Source organism: Mus caroli, chromosome 12 (assembly GCF_900094665.2).
Source record: "Mus caroli chromosome 12, CAROLI_EIJ_v1.1, whole genome shotgun sequence".
Lineage (NCBI taxonomy): Eukaryota > Metazoa > Chordata > Mammalia > Rodentia > Muridae > Mus > Mus caroli.
Window position 1 is genome coordinate 106,223,101 of NC_034581.1, and position 19,772 is coordinate 106,242,872.

Below are 19,772 nucleotides of genomic sequence, written 5' to 3' on the forward strand. Positions count from 1 at the left end.
GAGTTCCAGGACAGCCACGACTACACAGAGAAACCCTGTCTCAAAAAAACCAAAAAAAAAAAAAGTACTAGAAAGAAAACCTGGAGTGACTTTTCTGAAGCCAGAAGTTCTTAATTGAGTGACTGTCAGAAAGCAGATTATGCAACAAGAAAGTGACTTGCATGCTGAGCAAGAGAGTGTCAAGTTTTAGAGCACAGAGTGAAAATGTTGAAGGCCGGGCATGGTGGCACAGGCGTTCTTGGAGGGCAGGGCAGAAGGATTGGGAGGCCAGCTTGTGCTACACAGAGTCTCCTTCAAACGAAGTAAGAAACAAAAAGAATAACGATGTTGGATTAGGACTGTGGAAGTGTGGGCTCGAGGGAGTGTTAAGTGCTGAGAATCCACTGTGCAGCACTGTACTATTAGGGATCCTGGTATGGGTAGTTCCCAAAAGAGTTCAGACCCAGTGTGAGTGGTGAGGAGGCTCTTGTTGGACAAATCAGAGGCAAGTGCAGATTGGCTATGTGTGGTGCTGACGGGAGGAAATAAGGCCTGAGTGGGTTGTGGTTGAGGCCTGTCCTAGCAGGGTGGGGGAGGGGAGGGGAGGCTAGGAAATGCTCCTGTGGTGGTAGGCAGAGCTAAGGAGGTGCTCCTGCTCTGCTCTGCAGTTGGAAGGAGAAGGCGGGAGGCAGGTGAGAAGAGAGCGGGCTTGGTGGTTAGAGCAGGAAGGTAAGGGCAGTGGTGCGGGCGGTGCTGTGCAGGGGCAAGCTGGTTAGGAAGCATCCACCTTAGTCTTGTGAGTGTTAGGACAGTGGCTGGAGGTGCAGAAGTGGCTGAGTTGGTGGTCAGTGGGAACTACAATGCAGTAGTCTGGGAGAGGCAGGCGGCGAGGGTTGGGGGACTCAGCATTGTGTCAGGGTGAGCCTGTGCACACCATGCCAGTGGACCATGAGTCAGCTACTGAAGTTCTCTGTAGTGTCCTGCTTGTCTCTCTGGCTGCTCTGACTCCACTACAGTGCAGCCAGGTGCACTGAGCTGAGATAAAGGCGGAGGTTCTGCCCCATCCTGCTGACCTTTCTAGGTAGTGCCCCCTACAGACAGCGCTGCACTTTATTATTATTATTATTATTATTATTATTATTATACATTTATGTGTATTAGCGTTTGTCTTCATGCATGCATGCATACTACATGTATACCTGGTGTCCGAGGCAACCAGAAAAGGCTCCCTCAGAGCTGAAGTTACCAATAGTTGTGAGCTGGGAACTGAACCTAGGTCCTCTGTAAAAGCAGCGCTGCTCTTTACTTCCAACTTGCTGCCAGCCCCTGGCCTACCTTCACTAACTTTGTTTTCTGTCTGTCTGCTCATGCATTCCTCGTCTCCGCAAGGGTGGCACCCATCCTTGCCTTCCTGGTCAGTGCTTGGTGCACAGTCAGCACTCACTAAGTGTTGGTTGAAGGAAGGCATTTAGAATAGCTTCTTTGGTTTTTGGTGACTCACTGGCTGGTGACACCCACCCTGTTATAGAGAATGGGGAGAGGACAAGATGATGTTTACTTTTGGATATGATAAATTCCAGGTGCTTGTGGGAGGCCCAGTGAACTAGCTAGAGATGCAGGCCTGGAGCTAAGACAGTAAGGCTGGAGATGGCGATGTGAGAGTGAATCAGCATTCCAGAGAGGGCCAGCTGTGCCATCACGCCGACTGCCTGGTGGAGAGCCCCTAAGGGAGACTGCCCTGGGACTTTGGGAGAAGAGGGTTGTCAAGACCAGCTGGACTGGGAGGTCTTCTGGATTTGGCCTCTAGGAGGTTACTGCTAACTATTCAGGGGTTTGCTGGGGGCTCCCCCTGCCCCCAGCCTCCTTGCACCTCGTAACAGGAGCTGAGGTACTTGGTATAAGAACCTACTTGCTGTCTGGGCATCCTGATGAGGGCTAAGCATGATGGTGCACACCTTTAATCCCAGCAGGAGGGAGGCAGTGGCAGGTGAATCTCTGTGAGTTTGTGGCCAGACTGGTCCTCAGAGTGAGTTCAGAGGACAGCCAGAGGACTATATGTAGGGAGACCCTGTCTCAAGCAAGCAAGCAAACAAACAACCCAAAGTAGTTAGTCCTCATGGTCTAGTGTGGTGGTGTACCCTACACCTCCAGCCCTTAAGAAGCTGAGGCAGAAGACTGAGTGCAAGGCCAGCCTAGATTACATCATGGCAAGGCGGTATCTCAGGGACTGAGCACGTCTGGGTGTGTGGCTCAGTGGTAGAGCGCTGGCCTGGTATGTACAAGACCTGGGTCAATCTCTATCACTCCACTCTAGTAAACATAAAACAAAAACCCTCAACAAGTCTGAAAATTGACTTGTGCTTTTGTTTTTACTAATATTTGGAGGTAAAAGTGAGTCATGTTTTTTGGATTTAGACAATAACACTGGAATAAATAAATAAATAATAAAGCCTTTTAAGGGAATTAAATGATTTCTTTGGTTCTAAAATATCCCCATTACCTCTGAGTTCTTTTGTTTGTTTTAAGTCAGGGTATCAGTATGTGGCCCTGGCTGACCTACAACTCAGCTTGTGTGGACCAGGCCAGCCTGGAACTCAGAGATCTTTCTGGCTCTGCCTCCTAAATGCTGGAATTGAAGGTGTGTGCCACCAAGCCGGCCTCTCGTTAGCTCAGTTTAAGCCATGGGTCTCCCCTGAGTTCTAATGCCTAGTGTGGACTCTTACTTACGTCCAGAGGCCTCTGCAGGTACCTCGCCCATGACTAGACTGAGCTTGGTGAAGTGGGTGCTGTGGTCCCTCTGTCCTCCTGACAGAGTGTGAGTTAATGAGACAGAGCAGGCTTTGGACAGTCCCTCAGTGCTTCCATGTCAGCCTTTGACACACATGTGCTTCTCAGAGTCTCAGCCTCATGTGAACGCTGGCACCATTTGCCTACAATTGAGACACCATCTCTCTGTGGAGCCCTGACTGTCCTGGAACTCACTATAGACCTGTTCAGGCTGGCCTGACCTCACAGAGATCCACCTGCCTCTGCTTCCCAAGTCTGGAATTAAAGGCTGAGTCACCACAACAGGCAAAAGCATTTTTAAAAACAAAAAAATCAAAATAGAACTCCATCATTTTCTTCCTTCCCTTCCTTCCCCTGAGCCCTTCCAATGTGCATTGCTCTCTCTCAAACTTACCACTTCTATTCTTTAAAAATTATTTCTTTTCGTTTTTTCTCTTTTTCTTTTCTTTTTTCTTTTTTTTTTTCGAGACAGGGTTTCTCTGTATAGCCCTGGCTGTCCTGGCACTCACTTTGTAGACCAGGCTGGCCTCGAACTCAGAAATCCACCTGCCTCTCCCTCCCGAGTGCTGGGATTAAGAAATTCTGTTTCTTTAAATTGTGTGTTCCTAAATATATAAATAGAAGCTACTTATTCCATATTGTATGTATGATTTCTTTGCTGATCACTACGTATTGGATAATCACTTGGGGAGGTAGGGTTCTTTGTGTGTGTGTGTGTGTGTGTGTGTGTGTGTGTGTTTAGACAGGGTATCACTAAGTAGCCCTGGCTGTCCTGGAACTCACTATGTGGACAAGGCTGGTTTTGAACTCACAGAGATCTGCCTCTGCCTCTCATTGCTAGGATTAAAGGCTTGAGTTACCACACCTGGCTCCTTTCCTTTCCTTTCCTTTCCTTTCCTTTCCTTTCCTTTCCTTTCCTTTCCTTTCCTTTCCTTTCCTTTCCTTTCCTTTCCTTTCCTTTCCTTTCGCTTGCTTGCTTGCTTGCTTGCTTGCTTGCTTGCTTGTTTTTTTCCTTTTTGGCTTTTGATACAGGAACTCTGTACTTCTAGCTGTCAGATACCAAGATGGCCTTGAACTCACAGAGATCCACCTGTTTTCTGCCTCCTGGATGTTGTTAGGTCTAGAGGTGGATACCACTATGTCTATAACAAAAATCCTAGAAAGGCAAGCAGATGATCTTATTGTAACCATCTGTGGTGTTTGCAGGTAAACAGTTATAATGGCTGCTATTATAGGTCTTTTTTTTTTTTTAAGTGGAAAGATCCACTTTGGTTTTTCTAGACAGAATTTCTCTGTGTAACTGTGTATCCCTGGCTGTCCTGGAACTCACTCTGTAGACCAGGCTGGTCTTGAACTCAGAAATCCGCCTGCCTCTGCCTCCCGAGTGCTGGGATTAAAGGTGTGTACCACCACTGCCTGGCTAGTTTTTTTTTTATACACATTTTACTTTATAGATTCTTTTTTTTTTTTTTGCCATCATGGGTTCCTGGTGTGTGTGTGTGTGCGTGCGCGCCCGTGTGTGTTGTGCAGTGCCGTGACCCAGGTCTCATGTAACTCAGGTTGGTTTTTAGTTGCTGTGTGGTCAAGAGTGACCTTGAACTTGTGATCTTCCTGTCTTTACCTCCTGAGTACTGTGGCTGTAGACCTGTGTCACCTCTTCTAGTTTTATGGAGTGCTGGGTATTGAACCCTGGCCACTGGGCAACCACTGCACTACCGAGTTCCTTGAGTTCATTGTTAGGATTTACATTAGGAGAGGAGATGAAAGGATTAGTGCGGGTAGTTACAGACCGAGGTTAGACAGAGGAGATGCTGGCTGTGAAGGCTGAGAGTCCTGCAAGGGCTCTGCTGCTGATGCTCTGGAAATGCCTCGGTAGTATCCGGACCGTGCTGAGGCGTGAGCTCAGGACCTTCCGTATCAATGATGCTTTGTCACTGAGCTTCATTCCCAGCCCCGGAGTGATTCCTAAGAAAGGACAGGAGGCCAGAAAGTGTGAGTTTGTGGTCAGCCTAGGCTGGTGAAAAATTAAAAAAAAAAAAAAAAAAAAAAAAAAAAAAGAAAAAGAAAAAGAAAAAGAAAAAGACGGGCATTGGTAGCACAGGCTAGTAGTCCAGAGGGAGGTGGATCCCCTGAGTCTGTCTGTAGAGTGAGTTCCAGGCCACCCAGGGCCACCCAGAGAAACCCTGCTTCAAAAGCCAAACAACAAGGATGAGCAGGGAGTAGCTGGAGAGAGCGGTCACCATGGAAACAGTTATTTATTGACATCTTGTGAGCTAGGCTCTGTTTACTTTTTCAACTATTGTATGGTTGGTTTGGGAAAGACTGAGAGACTCTCCCTGAGACTCTTTAGTCTGTTGGCAACCGTTGTGTGGTTGCAGAGGCCTCTGCTCCCTGCTCTCCCATCTCTTGCTTCACTGAACTCATCACTGCATCCAGCAGTGACATTCCTGACAGCAGCTTTGCCTGTTTTCCCCTCTGACTTTTTGGTATTGTTTTGAGATGGAGTCTTGCTGTGTGGCCCCGGTTGGCTTTGAGCTCAGTGTACCACCAGGGTCCCTTTCTTACAGCCAAGCACCGAGCACCGTTCCTCTGTGGGCTGGGGCCACACTTTGTGTGCCTGTGTATTGATGAGTCTTTGAGTTGTTTCCACGTCTGCTGTTAGGAGTTGTGCATGTTTCTTTTTATCTGCCCAGCGTTTTACTTTTCAGAGCATTTGTGCGCAGCTCTTTGTGCAAGCATATGTCGCCTATGATCAGATGGGCCTGCCAGGTCTGTGTTTAATTTTGTCTTTTTGACACTTACCTCATTGAGCCCACAGTACACTGCGACACTGTAATCTAGTTCTAGACTGGTCATCTGTTTCTCCAAACACATAGCACCCGTCGCTCCCTCCAGACTATTCTCCGACTTGTGCTTGGTGCTGTTTGGGGTGACCGTCTGTGTACTGTGATAGTGCAATTGGGCCGTCTGTGACCTCAGCATCTCCTGGGTGCTGCTAGTGTCTGGTGGGTCCACTGGAAACACACAGAGCGTTTGGGAATGTCTTCTGTGCAGTACACGTCTCAAGACGTGCAAGAGTGTCCATGTTTTCTCTGTCCACCCCTTCCCCCAGCATGTACCTTCCTCTTTGCTGTGATGCTGGGATTTACCCAATATCTCAGCACTGCAGGCTGCCTGTGTGTCATCTCCCAGCTGCCCTTTGCTCTGTACTCATTCAGACCTGAATTTCTACCACATTCTCTCTCTCTTTCTCTCTCTTTGTCTCTCTCTCTTTTCAAGTGAGATGTAAGACACATTACATAAAATTCCCCATTTTTAATAAGTCCAATATCCGAATTAAGCTCCTAAAACACCAGGAGACCTGGTATGGTGACTCACTTTGATTTCAACGCTTGGTAAGCTGAGGCAGGAGGACTGCCGTGATTGTAATGAGTTTCAGTCAGCCCAGGCTACGGAGTGAGATGCTTTCTCAGGAGTGGGTCAGTGAAATTGTGTTGGCAAAGTGCTTGCCTAGGATGTAGGAAGACCTGGGTCAATCCCAGCTCCCCATAAACTGGGTGTGGTGATATACACTTGTAGTCTTAGCACTTGGAAGGTAAAATGATCATAAACTCAAGGCCGGGGCTGGGCATGATGGCTCAGCAAATACAAATGCTTGCCTGACAATCTGAGTTTGAGTCCTACAACCCATGGTAGTGTTGGAGTTCATCAAAAGACCCTCACTCACAAAGACCACATAGACCGCCATCGCTGCAAACCACAAGAGGATTTTTATTGATCCCACATATTGTGGACTCCCTTCTCAGCATGCAGGCCAGAGGAGAGACCCAGGACAAAGAAAGAACACACTTTTTATACCTTGTAAGGGACAGGTTTGAGCAGCAGGGTCTCTGGCTTATTCTCATTGGTGTAGCAGGTAGCCTTCTCAGGCATTGGTTGGTTTGCATAGTGACTGCCGCTGGCCCAGTGACTCACTTTGCCTGCCCCCATGGTGGGTTATTAGGATTTGCTCAGCAGAGCAATAGTACATTTTGAACTTAGGGGTCAGCTATTAACGTCACAGGGAATCCTAGCAAGGTCAGGGCGGTTTGTGGTCTTTTCTCAGAATTTAGTGTGGGGCAGGGGTAGGAGAATTCTTCTGAGGACTGTTATTTTTGTTATGGTTATTTCTCTGAGAACAGCTAATATTATTTTGGCAGCTACAAGCTTAATCATTTTGACCGACATAACTATGTTTTTACATTTGTTTAGTCAGCCAAGCGAGAGAGTGAGAGTGCACATGAGCTCATACACTTTTTCAAACGAAGTTCAAGTTCACCAGCTATGTGTGGAGTAGGAGGCTGGCATAGGCTAAACAGTTTTGGAGGGCATTTTCATACTTGTATTTTATGAAAATAAACCTGCAGGTCATTTCATGACTGTCATGGTTTCCACTTACACCATGGAGAGCTGAGACAAGCTGATGTGACTTGCGTTCCCTCCGCTCTAACCAAGGCTTCTCGACATCCTGTCCTGCACACATACCTGCTACACTAACACATATTTCACACTGCTTTCTGTTTGCCAGCAGGGGTGGGGTGTCTAACAGGCTAGAAGTCTAGACCTTCAAGGCTTTTCTTCAGATGCAGAAAGGATCTTTCTGCCACAATAAAAAAAAATAGACTAATGTAACAATGGACCAAGATTAGAACTTCTGAACACACTGAATTTGTTTTGTTTTGTTTTTGTTTTTCTGAAACAGGGTTTCTGTCCTGGAACTTGATCTGTAGACCAGGCTGGCCTCGAACTCAGAAATCCGCCTGCCTCTGCCTCCCGAGTGCTGGGATTAAAGGCGTGCGCCACCACCGCCCCACTGGATGACTTGTTTCAAAAACATGTTTCGTTAAATCTCCATGTAACCTCCATTTTTATGTGTGCGGTTGCTCTGCTTCCATGCATGCACACATGCATGCATGTGCATCACATCTGTGCAGTTCCTGCAGAGGCCGGAAGAAGGTGTCAGATTCCCCAGGATGAGTTAAAGACAGTCTCCCGGGGCTGGTGAGATGGCTCAGTGGGTAAGAGCACCCGACTGCTCTTCCGAAGGTCCAGAGTTCAAATCCCAGCAACCACATGGTGGCTCACAACCATCCGTAACGAGATCTGGCGCCCTCTTCTGGAGTGTCTGAAGACAGCTACAGTGTACTTACATATAATAAATAAANAAANCTTAAAAAAAAAAAAAAAAAGACAGTCTCCCATTGCCCTGATAGTGCTTGGCATGGGGCCAGGTCCTCAGAGAAGAACCCGTGCTGTTAACTGCGGAGCCCTTTCCCTAGCCCCACCCACTCCTCCTGTTCGGGTGATTTTGGTTTTGATTGTTGTTCGATTGTAGCTCAGGAAGGCCTCAGATTCATAGCAGCCCTCTTGCTTTGCTTCAGCTTCCCTGTGTTAGGGTTGCAGGTGTTAGACTCTGTGCCTTGCTTGTGTATTTTAGAAGAATGAGACGAACTCTGTGGGTAGGATTTACAAGGAGGCAAATTTCGCTTCAGGAAAAACAACGGGTATCTAACAAAGTGCTGGAGTAACCTGGCAAGAAGGTACTCAAAAAGTCGTGGAGTCCAGTCCTGAGCAGTGTGTCTGCAAGCCCAGGCTGGCTCACCAGGAATCGCCTCAGTCTTTATAGCAGGCTGGGAGATTGGGCAGTTACTGAAGAACTCCTGTGTCTGGTACCCTGAGACTATGCTCCTAACAGCCCCACAAGTGAGACTGCTGACTGCCGAGTCTCAGGAAGGCTGGGCTTAGTGCCTGTCTCCCCGGATTCACAGCCTGTCTCATACCCACACCCGTCTCATTTCTCAGGAACCCGATAGCCCCAAACCCTAAACACATTCTCTCCCATCAGGCTTGCTCTCTCTCTCTCTCTCTCTCTCTCTCTCTCTCTCTCTCTCTCTCTCGTGTGTGTGTGTGTGTGTGTGTGTGTGTGTGTGTGTGTGTCTTATGTCTGTGTGCTGGGGGATAGAGTGTGTGTGTGTGTGTGTGTGTGTGTGTGTGTGTCTTATGTCTGTGTGCTGGGGGATAGAACTCAGCCGTGGCTTGGCTTTAATGTGCAATGGTCTGTTGTGTTCTCCGGCAGCCCCTCAGCCCCCTTTCAGGCCTCAGGCTCAGCTTCTGTGGTCCCCCGCAGCCCACTGCCAGGCGTTGTCTCAGGACATGCTTTTTAGCTTGTGCTATCTATGGTCTCTGTGTCCCGAGGGCAGATTCTTACAGACATGGATTCCAGGGCCGAGCTTGAGAGTAAGTTTTGGTGTAATGCTTGGTTCATTTTGAATGGGAAAGAGCAAGCATTCATGCTTCACTCTTGGGAAGTTTAAGTGCTCGGCTCTCAGGTGAGGAGGACGGGACGGTCCGTATGCTTTTGTTCCTCACCCTCTAGTCCCGGTGCCCTGCCCTGCTCTTGGCTCGTGCTCCTGATTACACCTACAGGTCGATCTTCAACAAAAGCTGGTCCTTAGTGTCTTACTTAGTAAAATATACTGTACCAGGACTGGGACCTAGGCCAGGCCAGGAGAACGCCTGATTCTCAGTCATTTTCCAGTCAGCGTCCTCTCCTCCTCCTGTCTTGCCACACAGTGTACATTTACAACAGTGGCCTCGGAAGCCAAATAAGTGGACAGTGAGACAGTGAGTGCAGGGAGAACGTGGCCTCGGCTGGAGAGGTGGCTCCGCGACTAAGAGCACTGACTGCTTTTCTAGAGGTCCTGAGCTCAGTTCCCAGCAACCACTCACAGCCTGTCATGGGATCTGATGCCCTCTTCTGGCATGCAGATATACAGGCAGATAGAGCACTCACACATTTAAAAAAAAGAAAGAAAGAAAGAAAGAAAGAAAGAAAGAAAGAAAGAAAGGAAGGAAGAAAGAAAGGGAAAGGAAAGGAAGAAAGAAAGAGAACATGGCCTTGATAATTTTGTTTTTGGTCCTTTCATGTGTTCTGCAGTGGAAGAGGGGTTGTGCATGTGTGCGATCTTTTTTGAGACAGGGTTTCTCTGTGTAGCCCTGGCTGTCCTGAAACTCACTCTGTAGACCAGGCTGGCCTCAAACTCAGATCCACCTGCCTCTGCATCCTGAGTACTGGGATTAAAGGTGTATGTTACATATGAATAAATTTGTGGCAATTGATTATAAAAGTAATGTAGTCATCTTAGCTATGCCCCAAATCATTTTTCTAGAGAAATTGACAATACAGAAACTGGAGTCATCTTTATTTTGAGACTGCTCATGTTTTTATGGATTCCCAGGGTGCATTTGCTGTTTCTTTCCTGTCTGTCGAGCAGCTCTCCTCCATTGTTTGCCAGTAGCACCTTCAGTGGAAGGAGCTGGAGTCCCTATCTTTTTTTTTCTTGGTGTTTTGAAACAGGGTCCCTAACTATTCTGGAACTCACTCTACCAGGCTGGCCTCAAACTCACATATCTACTGGCTTCTGCCTCCCGAGTTCTGGGATTAAAGGTGTACACCACCACTGCCTGGCTAATAATTCTTAAAAATACTTACTTTTGTTTTGTGTGTATTGATATTTTGCCTGTGTGTGTGTGTTTGTGTCTGTGTACCACATATATACAGTGCCTGCAGAGGTTGGAAGAAGGCATTGAATCTCCTGGAATTGGAGTTACAGATCGTTGTAAGCTGCCATGTGGGTGCTGGGAACTGAATTGGGGGTCTCTTTAAGAGCAAGTGCTCTTAACCTCTGAGCCACCTCTCCAGCTTTGTCAGGTCTTTGCTGTTGAGGTTTTAACGGTGTGTCTGATTTTCTTCCCCGCCGCAGGATGTATGACAACATGTCCACAATGGTGTACATAAAGGAAGAGAAGCTGGAGAAGCTCACGCAGGATGAGATCATCTCCAAGACCAAGCAAGTGATCCAGGGGCTGGAAGCCCTGAAGAACGAGCACAACTCCATCCTGCAGAGTTTGCTGGAGACGCTGAAGTGCTTGAAGAAGGATGACGAGAGCAACCTGGTGGAAGAGAAGTCCAGCATGATCCGCAAGTCCCTGGAGATGCTGGAGCTTGGCCTGAGCGAGGCGCAGGTACCAGTGACCGCCACTCAGTCAGCGCGCAGCAACCGCAGGACCACGTTACTTTGAGTCCTTGGATCTGACAGAGATGAGATCAGTGGATTCGTATGTGCTCCCCTGAAGGCCCGTGGCCCTGTCAGTAAAGCCAGTTAACATTCAGCACTCTGGCTGGCCAGTGGTGGCTCACAACTTTAATCCCAGCACTCAGGAGGCAGAAGCAGGCAGATCTGTCTGAGTTTGAGACCAGCCTGGTCTACAGAGCAAGTTCCAGGACAGTCAGGATCACACAGAGAAACCCTGTCTTGAAAACCCAACCCACCAACCCACCCACCCACCCCTCGGCATCTCTGCATTGGAGCTGGGCGTCGTCCCTAGTGTTTTACTTGTACAGTTAGTGAATGAGCAAGAGGCAGACTTCTGCATCACCAGTTTTGCCTTTTATAAAGAAAAGTCACCACCTAGATTCCAGTTTAAAATTTTCCATCTTCGCTTTGGTATATTAGTTATAAACCACAGCTTCCCTTGTGTTGTGTTAAACTATTCTGGGGAGGAACCCAGGGTCTCATATGAGCCTATTGTCTCCCCCAAGTTCTGTGGTTTTTATTTGTTTGTTTTTTTAATATATGTATATACATATATATATATATATATATCCATCCATCTGCCTGTCTGTCATCCATCCATCTATCCATCTGTCTGTCTGTCTGTCTATCTATGTAACTTTTTTTTTTTTTTTTTTTTTGAGACAGGGTTTCTCTGTGTAGCCCTGGCTGTCCTGGAACTCACTCTGTAGACCAGGCTGGCCTGGAACTCAGAGATCTACTTGCCTCTGCCTCCCAAGTGCTGGGATTAAAGGCGTGCGCCACCACCGCCCAGCTCTATGTAACTGTTGTGACAAGGTCTCTTTCTGTATAGTTTGGCTATCCTGGAACTCTATGAAGTTCCAAGCTGGCCTCAAACTCACAGAGATCTGCCTACCTCTTCCTCTGCCAGGTTTAAAGACCGGTACTACTTTGCCAGGCTTAGCTATTTTGTGTGTGGTGCGCACATTCTTGCCATGGTCTGCACGTGGAGGTTAGAGATCAATCCATGGGAAACTACCACATGGGTCCCAGGGTCGGACTCAGGTCACCAGGCTTGGTGGCAGACTCCTTAACCTGTTTGCCCACCTCTGGTTCTGTTGTTGAAAGATGGTAGGAATGTGGAAACATTTTTTTTTTTTTTCTTGTTAGATGATAGGTTTTAATCAAGAAAGTAAGAAAAAGCCTTCCTTCTGGTGTTTCATGTTTTATACCTAGGAAGATGGTGACCCACTTACTATGCCGTGACCAGGACCAGTAGACACATGGTCTGCAGAGGGCACAGGCTGAAGCCCCTCTGCCTTCCTCTGCTCCTTTTTGTTTTTTTTTGGTTTTTCGAGACAGGGTTTCTCTGTTTTTTTTTTGTATTTTGTTTTTTTTTGTTTTTGTTTTTTCGAGTCTTTTTTGTCTTAGTATGGCTGGAAGTGTGCGGTACTTCAGTAGTTGTTGGTAGCTACGGGATTCTTCCCCTGCCTTAGTGGTAAGGACGACTTACATGCTGCCCTCCCCTGCTCTACCACTGGCCCCTCCTCTACCTGCACTGTAAACGGAAATGTGCAAAGGTAGGCTGGCTGGTCCACATAGAAGTGGGACGCATGAGAAGAGGAGATGCTCTCACAGAGAGGCGGGTTGTAGATGTGCCAGGCTATGGTCCTGTGTCCTGTGACACTCAAGTGTGTGGTCTGTGAGGCTTATGGTCCTGTGACACTCATTTCAGTGTGATCTGTGCCAAGGGTAAAGGAGAATCCAGTGTGATCTGTGCCAAGGGTAAAAGGAGGAATAAAGGGCAGATCTTGTTTATGTGCACACACAGAATGGTTTTTGTAAATGTGATTTGGAACCGCAAGGCACGTGTGTGTTCCGGGCTCTCCTCCAAAGGCGTGCTGCAGTGTGTAAACGTCTCTTCTGATCAGGTGATGATGGCGCTGTCCAATCACCTGAATGCTGTGGAGTCCGAGAAGCAGAAGCTCCGCGCTCAGGTTCGACGTCTGTGCCAGGAGAACCAGTGGCTGCGGGATGAGCTGGCCAACACGCAGCAGAAGTTGCAGAAGAGCGAGCAGTCGGTGGCACAGCTGGAGGAGGAGAAGAAACACCTGGAGTTCATGAACCAGCTGAAGAAGTATGACGACGACATCTCCCCCTCGGTGAGTGCTCGGCCGCCCGCCTCGCTCTGCTCAGGCCGTGTCCATAGGCTGTCTAAGAGCAGATCTCAGCCAGGTAATCCAGTAACCCCACGTCTAAACCGTCGCTCTGGGAGGCAGGGGCAGAGGGGCAGAGGCAGGAGGTTTGCTGCAAGTTCAAGGCTAGCCTGGTGAGTACCAGGCCAGCCAGACCTACATAGCGAGAGCCACCCTGGAAGAAGAACAGAGTATAAGGCTCCTTGGTGCTTCTGACTGGGCATTGCTCTTGAGCTGTGCTCGTAGGTTGGATCTAGTGACTGGTGTTTTGTGCTCAGAGCTGCAGGCTCGGCTTTCCAGTAGATGAGGTGTGTTGCGTTGGGTGGGTGCTTGCTCGTACTGGCTTGGTTGGTAGGCGGCTCGTGTTGTGGTGTGTTGTGTAGGCGTGTGTCGGTGATGGAGATGGGACGCAGACCTCTGCCATGCAGATGCTTTCCACTGGGCACAGCCCTGATGCTTGTCCCCTCTTGGCTGTCACATCTCATAAAACGGTTCTTCATCTCCCATGGTCTCTGCATCTTTGAAGGATGCGTTATTCATCCTAGGGGATGTTTTCACCGGGAGATTTGCTTTCCTGTTCCCCTCTGCATTGGCGGTGCTGTCGCCAATGGTGACGCGCATTTGTTCCCTCATCAGGCCAGGGCGTTGGCTTTCCTCACTGTCTCTGCCTGGGCACTGAGAGGAATCTGTTGGAGTTATGATGTAAAACTGACAGGCCCTTAGCTCCTCTGTAGGAATGGCATGAGGGAGCTCCTCCCCCTGTTGCTTTGGGAATTATAAATACACCATTTTTTCCCTGCCACTAATTTTGGATTTCCAGCAAGACTTTGCTTGTCTGCTAGAACTTCACCTGAACACAGCCAAAGAATCTAAGGTCTAGAAATGCAGTCAGGATCTGCCTGTTTTTTCAGGCAATGGCCTACAGTTAGGTTTCCTCAGTTCTAATCTATCCAACCCTCTTTGGCTCCTTCGATTTGTTTCTTTTTGGGGGGTGGCGGGGGGGGTGTGGATAGGGGTGGTTACCTACCCACAGGCCTTGCCCAAGGTAGGCAAGTTTAGTAAACTCATTGCTCTTTACTGAGCTGCTGGGTAAGCCACACTCAGATTGTCATACTCTGAACTGTAAAAAACTGGCTGTCTTGCCTGGTCTGTAGTAAGTAAAAAGGAATTTTATGTTAAGAGATTTGCAGGCAGCATGGGGGTTCTCCAGAGTGAAGGACGCGCTGGGTCTCTTGTAGGAGGACAAAGACCCTGATTCCACCAGAGAGCCGCTGGATGACCTCTTCCCAAATGACGAGGACGAACCAGGACAAGGAAGTGAGTAGCGAGGATGTGACCGTGTCGTTCAATGTGGAGTAGTGTGGGGCCGCTTCCTCTCTGAGGACAGTCCTGCCCTGGCATACTTAGCTTGTGAGACTACTATATATTTATATTTACTCACTCGAGGTCTCACATGGTAGCCCAGGGTGGCCTTTTTTTTTAAGATTAAAAATTTTTATTTCATGTGTATGAGTGTTTCATTTGCATGTATGTATATGTACCAGGTGGGTGTCTGGTGCCTACAGAGGTCAGAAGAGGGTGGCAGAGCCCCTAGAAATGGAATTACAGCTGGTTGTGAGCTGCCATGTACGTGCTGGGAACTGAACCCCAGTCCTTTGCAGGAGCAGTAAGTGTGTGCTCTAACCACTGAACTATCTTTCCAGCCCTAGACCTGAGACTCTCCGTTCTTTTGCCTCATCCTCTCTAATTTTGGGATTATAGGTGTGTGCCACCATACCTGGGAGATTGCCTCTGTCTTTCCCAAACTTTATAGTAGTTAGTGTGTGGTGGGATGTTAGTTAGTATATAGGCGTGGGTCTTTGCAGGGTTAAAGAAGTCAGAGGACCTACCCTTTCTGTTCTCCCTTGGAGGAATCCTGTGGTGGTGTCAGTCCGCAGCACACTGTTCCCGACGGGCTGTTTCTCTTGGCTTGCTCATGGGTCCCCAGGAGACTATGGGCTAGCATATGCACTGACTGGAGCTAGGGTGCTGTCCATGTGTTAGCCACTCTGTCCTAACCACGGCCGTGTACCTTCTCTGCAGTCCAGCAGCAGCACAGCAGTGCTGCGGCTGCCGCCCAGCAGGGCGGCTATGAGATCCCTGCAAGGCTGCGCACGCTCCACAACTTGGTGATCCAGTATGCTTCACAGGGGCGTTACGAGGTGGCGGTGCCACTCTGCAAGCAGGCCCTGGAGGATCTGGAGAAGACTTCCGGCCACGACCACCCCGACGTGGCCACCATGCTCAACATCTTGGCCCTGGTGTACAGGCTAGTCTTTGGGTTACTGCATTGAACTTTCTGAGAGGCAGTGTTTCATGAGCCTCTATGAAACAGCTTTCCAGCCTTCCTATCTGCTTCAGACAGCTAGCAGTTGATCTAGAATGTTCAGCCAGCTTGGTGGCAGGGGTCTCGCAGGACCAGCCAGGTGCTCTCTGTAGCTCCGGGCCAGCTCTGCCTGAGTAGCCCTTTTGCCCTCTGCACTGACCAACTCAGTCACTTCGACTTCTTTAAAATCAGTTTTATTTTATGTATGTGAGTGTTTGGCCTGTGTGTGTCTGTGTAATTACAGGAAAAACACTCACACACTTAATATAAAAAATTCCCCCCTTAGGATAATCTCCTGAAACGGGTTCTCTTTAAAGCTTTGATGGTTCTGCCCAGCTGCTCTGTAGAGGGGTGGTGCCCTTTGTGCTCCTGCCACGGTGCCCCTGTGTGGGCAGTGCAGGTTCTTTCTTCCTTCCTGTCAGGGAGTGAGTGAGGTGTTTCACTGTGCCTTTCCTTAAGTGGATATTTAAAGTCATCTGCACTCTCCTTGGAATTTTACTGAAGGGATTTACAGTGCTCTAAAATTTTCACTTTTAATCTAAATATCCTGGTGGGCTTCAGTCTCACTGTGCTGGGCCTGATCCTTGGTCCCCTGACTAAACAGGTCTAGGGCAGGTCTGAGTCTCTACAGTCTTCTGGCTTCAGCTGACTCCTGCTGGCAGAGAATCTCTCTGACCTACCTATAGACTCTGTCTGTCCACTTCTCTGGACTGCCTCGATAGGCCAGCACTGCAGTCAAAATTGCATTTGAAAACGGTTCAGGCTGACTTTTGTGGTGAAGTAAATTCTTTGTATGCCTGGACCCCAGGCGTTCAGTCCTCGGTATCAGTAATGGCTTACTAACTAACTAGACTGGTGGGGTTCGTGACTGACCTCCAGCTGAACGAGGACTGTATGTTTCGGTTTAGGGATCAGAACAAGTATAAAGATGCAGCTAACCTCCTGAATGACGCCCTGGCTATCCGAGAGAAAACCCTGGGCAGAGATCATCCCGCGGTGTGTATACCCCCTCCTTCCAGGCCTTTACAGCTTATTTTCCCAATGCATTTTTGTCCAGCTCATTCCAACGGGGAGGGTCTGAGAGCCACCTTGTCCCAGATGGTACCGGTAGGGCCTGCTCAGGTAGTGACACTCACACCTTTGGGTCCCCTCTGATTTGTCAAGTCACCTCCTCAGATCATTGGCTCACTTCACTTTGATCCAAAATCAAGGCGCATGGCCTCTAGATTTGTTCTTAAGAATCTGTGCTGTCTTTTTATGTGTCTGCTCAGATGTGTACAGAGATCTGATTTGGTTGCCTTTGTGGCTTTGAGAAATTGAAGAATCAAGATCATGTTGATTGTTTAGTTTCAGTGATGATGCATTTTGTAGTGAGTCCCTCTGATCTGCTGAGTGTCACCATGCATGTGGGAGGATCTGGGACTCCTGTCATGGCCACTCTTACACTGGCTCCTTGTGGCCTTCTGTCTTGGCAGGTGGCAGCGACTCTCAACAACCTAGCAGTACTGTACGGTAAGCGAGGGAAGTACAAGGAGGCGGAGCCGCTGTGTAAACGAGCCCTGGAGATCAGGGAGAAGGTGAGAGGCAGCTGCACTTCTTCACTGAATTTAATTTCTCTCTGTCTGTCTGTCTGTCTATCTGTCTCTGTCTCTCCCTCTCTCTCGGGGAATGACATCATTTTAAGGTTTGAGAACCGAGCACAGTGCTATGTTGTTATTTATTATCTGTTTACTAAGAGTAACTTCCAGAAAGGCAGAAAGGGGCTTCCTGTGTTCAGCCTTACTCCTCCTGCTGTTGGCCAGAAAAGTTCTGAGTAGCAGGGGAAGTGCAGCAGTCTCTGCATTCACTGATGGTGCGTTCTTGTCATTAAAGATACTTCAGTTTAAGATTAAGTTCTCTCAGGTGCAGTGGCACACGCCTTTGGTCCCAGCACTTGGGAGGAAAAGGCAGGTGGATCTCTGTGTGTTTAATGCCAGCCTGGTCTACAGAGTGAGTTTCAGGACAATCACGACTTCACATGGGGACCCTATCTCAAAACAAGAATAAGTTTACTGGAGCTAGAAAGATGTCTCAGCAGTTAAGAGCACTGGCTGCTGTTACAGAAGATGTAAGTTCAATTCCCAGCAGCCACGTGGGGGCTCACAACTGTAACTCCAGTTCTAGGAGATCCAAAGTTTTCTTCTGGCTTCAGTGAGCGTCAGGTGTGCATGTGATGCACAGAAACACATAAACCTTAAATAACAATCCCAGTTCCACTGCATGTCTTCCGGTGGCACAGGCAGAGCACTCAGGGCTATAGACCGAGGCCCAGGCTGGCACCGGCACACCAACACCTTTCCTTACACAGTGCGTTAGCACCTGTAGTGTGCAAAGTAGGAGGGGCAGCAAACAGCACAGCAAGTCCACGGCACAGGGGACATTTATATTTGTCACAGGTTCCCAGGTTCCCAGGGGACTAGACAGGATGAATGGTCACAGTTCGATTTGTGTTTTCATTTGGTTTAAGATTTATTTATTTTCATTTTGTGTATATGAATGTTTTGCCTACAAGCATGTATGTGTACTGGATGTGTGCTTGGTGCCAGCAGAGGCCAGAAGAGGGCACCAGAGCCCTTGGAGCTGCTGTAGTGAGTGCTGGGAACTGAACTCAGGTCCTCTGCAAGAGCAGTTAATGCTCCTAACCACTGAGCTATCTCCCCAGCCCCAGATTGTTAAAGTTCTTAAAGTTGTTTATCAGTCGTAACTGGCTAGTGATCATGAATTTTGAGCCATATTGCAAGGATTACCAAATGTATAGATTATTTTTCAAACATTTTTACTAGCATTATCCACTTTATGTCTGAGTGTTTTGCCTGCACGTATGTCTGTGCAGCACATGGATCATGGAACCCTCAGAGGTTAGACGATGGCATTGGGTGTGAACCCGCTGAAGCTACAGATGGTTGTAAGCTACCACGCGGATGCTGGACATGAAACCCAGGGCTTCTGCAAGTGTTTTAACTGCCGGGGCAGCGCTCCAGCCCCTGTAGATAGGGCTTCATTGTGTATGGCTTGCTTACTTAGGAAAGGGGAGTGTCGAGTTGTGTGTGGAGTTGTGTGTGCTAGGTTCAAGAGCAGGGTACATGTAAAGAGGGACCAGGGTGAGAAGGTCTCTAAGGTGACCTGCCGGGTGGGCTGAGGGGGAGGGTCTCTGTTGAGTCCAGAAGCCTGGTACCAGTCCGGAGGAAAGTCTGTTGTAGAAAACAACCCCCTGCCCCAAGTTTACAGAAGTGCTTCCTGTAGAACTTCCTGCTTGGCGGAGCACTGTCTCTTGACTGGCTGGGGCCAGGATGGAGCATCGGTAGGACCGAGCCACAGAAGAGGAGGGAACAGGGCTTCTACAGTCCCTAGCCAGCTTTCCAGGGAGGGTTTGTGGTTGAACTGAACCTTGGCTAACTGGCTTTACAGTTTCAGAGTCAGGGAGAGGGTGTGGAGAAGGCGTTGGGCTGTGCGCAGGAGTGAGCGCAGCACTGAGAGACAGTGTTGTTTTTAGTTTTTCCTGAGACAGGCTTTCTCTGTGTAGTCTTGGAACTCTCTCTGTTGACCAGGCTGGCCTTGAACTCACTGAGATCCGCTTGTCTCTGCGTCCTTGCGTGCTGTGACTGAGGTGTGTGCCAGCAGACCCAGTGCTTGAGCAGGCTTTGGAGGGAATTATTTTGTGAGTTTGTTCTTCCATGTGTGTCAGGCGCCTTTGCTAGGGACGATGCTGAGGGAAGACACCAAGCTTTTGCAGACTTGAGTCTATATTCTAGGGCAAGGACTAGGCAAGGAAAGGATTGGCAAGATGATTTTTGGTGCTGAGACTTGTCAGAGAAGAATAGCAGGTGTGCTTACGAGACGGCGGGAATGGGGAACATGGGTGTTGATGGAGGGATGAGCCCACTGAGGCCCTGGGTGTGTGTGCAGGAGTAGGACTGCTCGGAGGGCAGCCAGCCCCTGGGGTCCAGCATTTGAACTCGGTAACCAAGGCCTTCGTGAGCCCAGCTTCCTTAGCTTCCTGGTGCGCTCTGTAGTAGCACCTGCCATGAGTTAGACAAAACACTAAGGGCTGTGGAAGCACCTGAGCTGGAGTCAAGAGTTCAAAACTAGCCTGGGCTAAATAGCAACTTTCAGGCTAGCCTGCACTGCAGAGTAAGATCACATATCTAATGAAACTAATAAACGGATACCCCACCCCATCCCCCAAAAATAAAAGGAAGAAGGAAGAGCCGGGCATCGTAGCTCAAGCCTGCGATCCCAGCACCTGGTGGGTAGAGGCAGGAGATTCTGAAGTTGAGGTGAGGGAGCTGAGGA

General features: G+C 48.7%; 1 protein-coding gene across 15 annotated transcripts in view; it reads left to right on the forward strand.

The window, feature by feature from the left end:
• Positions 1–19,772, forward strand: part of Klc1 (kinesin light chain 1) — a 48,012-nt gene that overhangs the window by 3,254 nt on the left and 24,986 nt on the right. For all 15 annotated transcript variants that reach the window (XM_021179631.2, XM_021179639.2, XM_029484484.1 and 12 more), the window contains exons 2-7: positions 10,569–10,830; positions 12,812–13,042; positions 14,314–14,392; positions 15,158–15,383; positions 16,349–16,436; positions 16,916–17,017. In XM_021179631.2, coding sequence (XP_021035290.1) covers positions 10,570–10,830; positions 12,812–13,042; positions 14,314–14,392; positions 15,158–15,383; positions 16,349–16,436; positions 16,916–17,017 — 987 coding nt within the window. In that variant the 5' untranslated portion in view covers position 10,569. The remainder of the gene's footprint in view (positions 1–10,568; positions 10,831–12,811; positions 13,043–14,313; positions 14,393–15,157; positions 15,384–16,348; positions 16,437–16,915; positions 17,018–19,772) is intronic.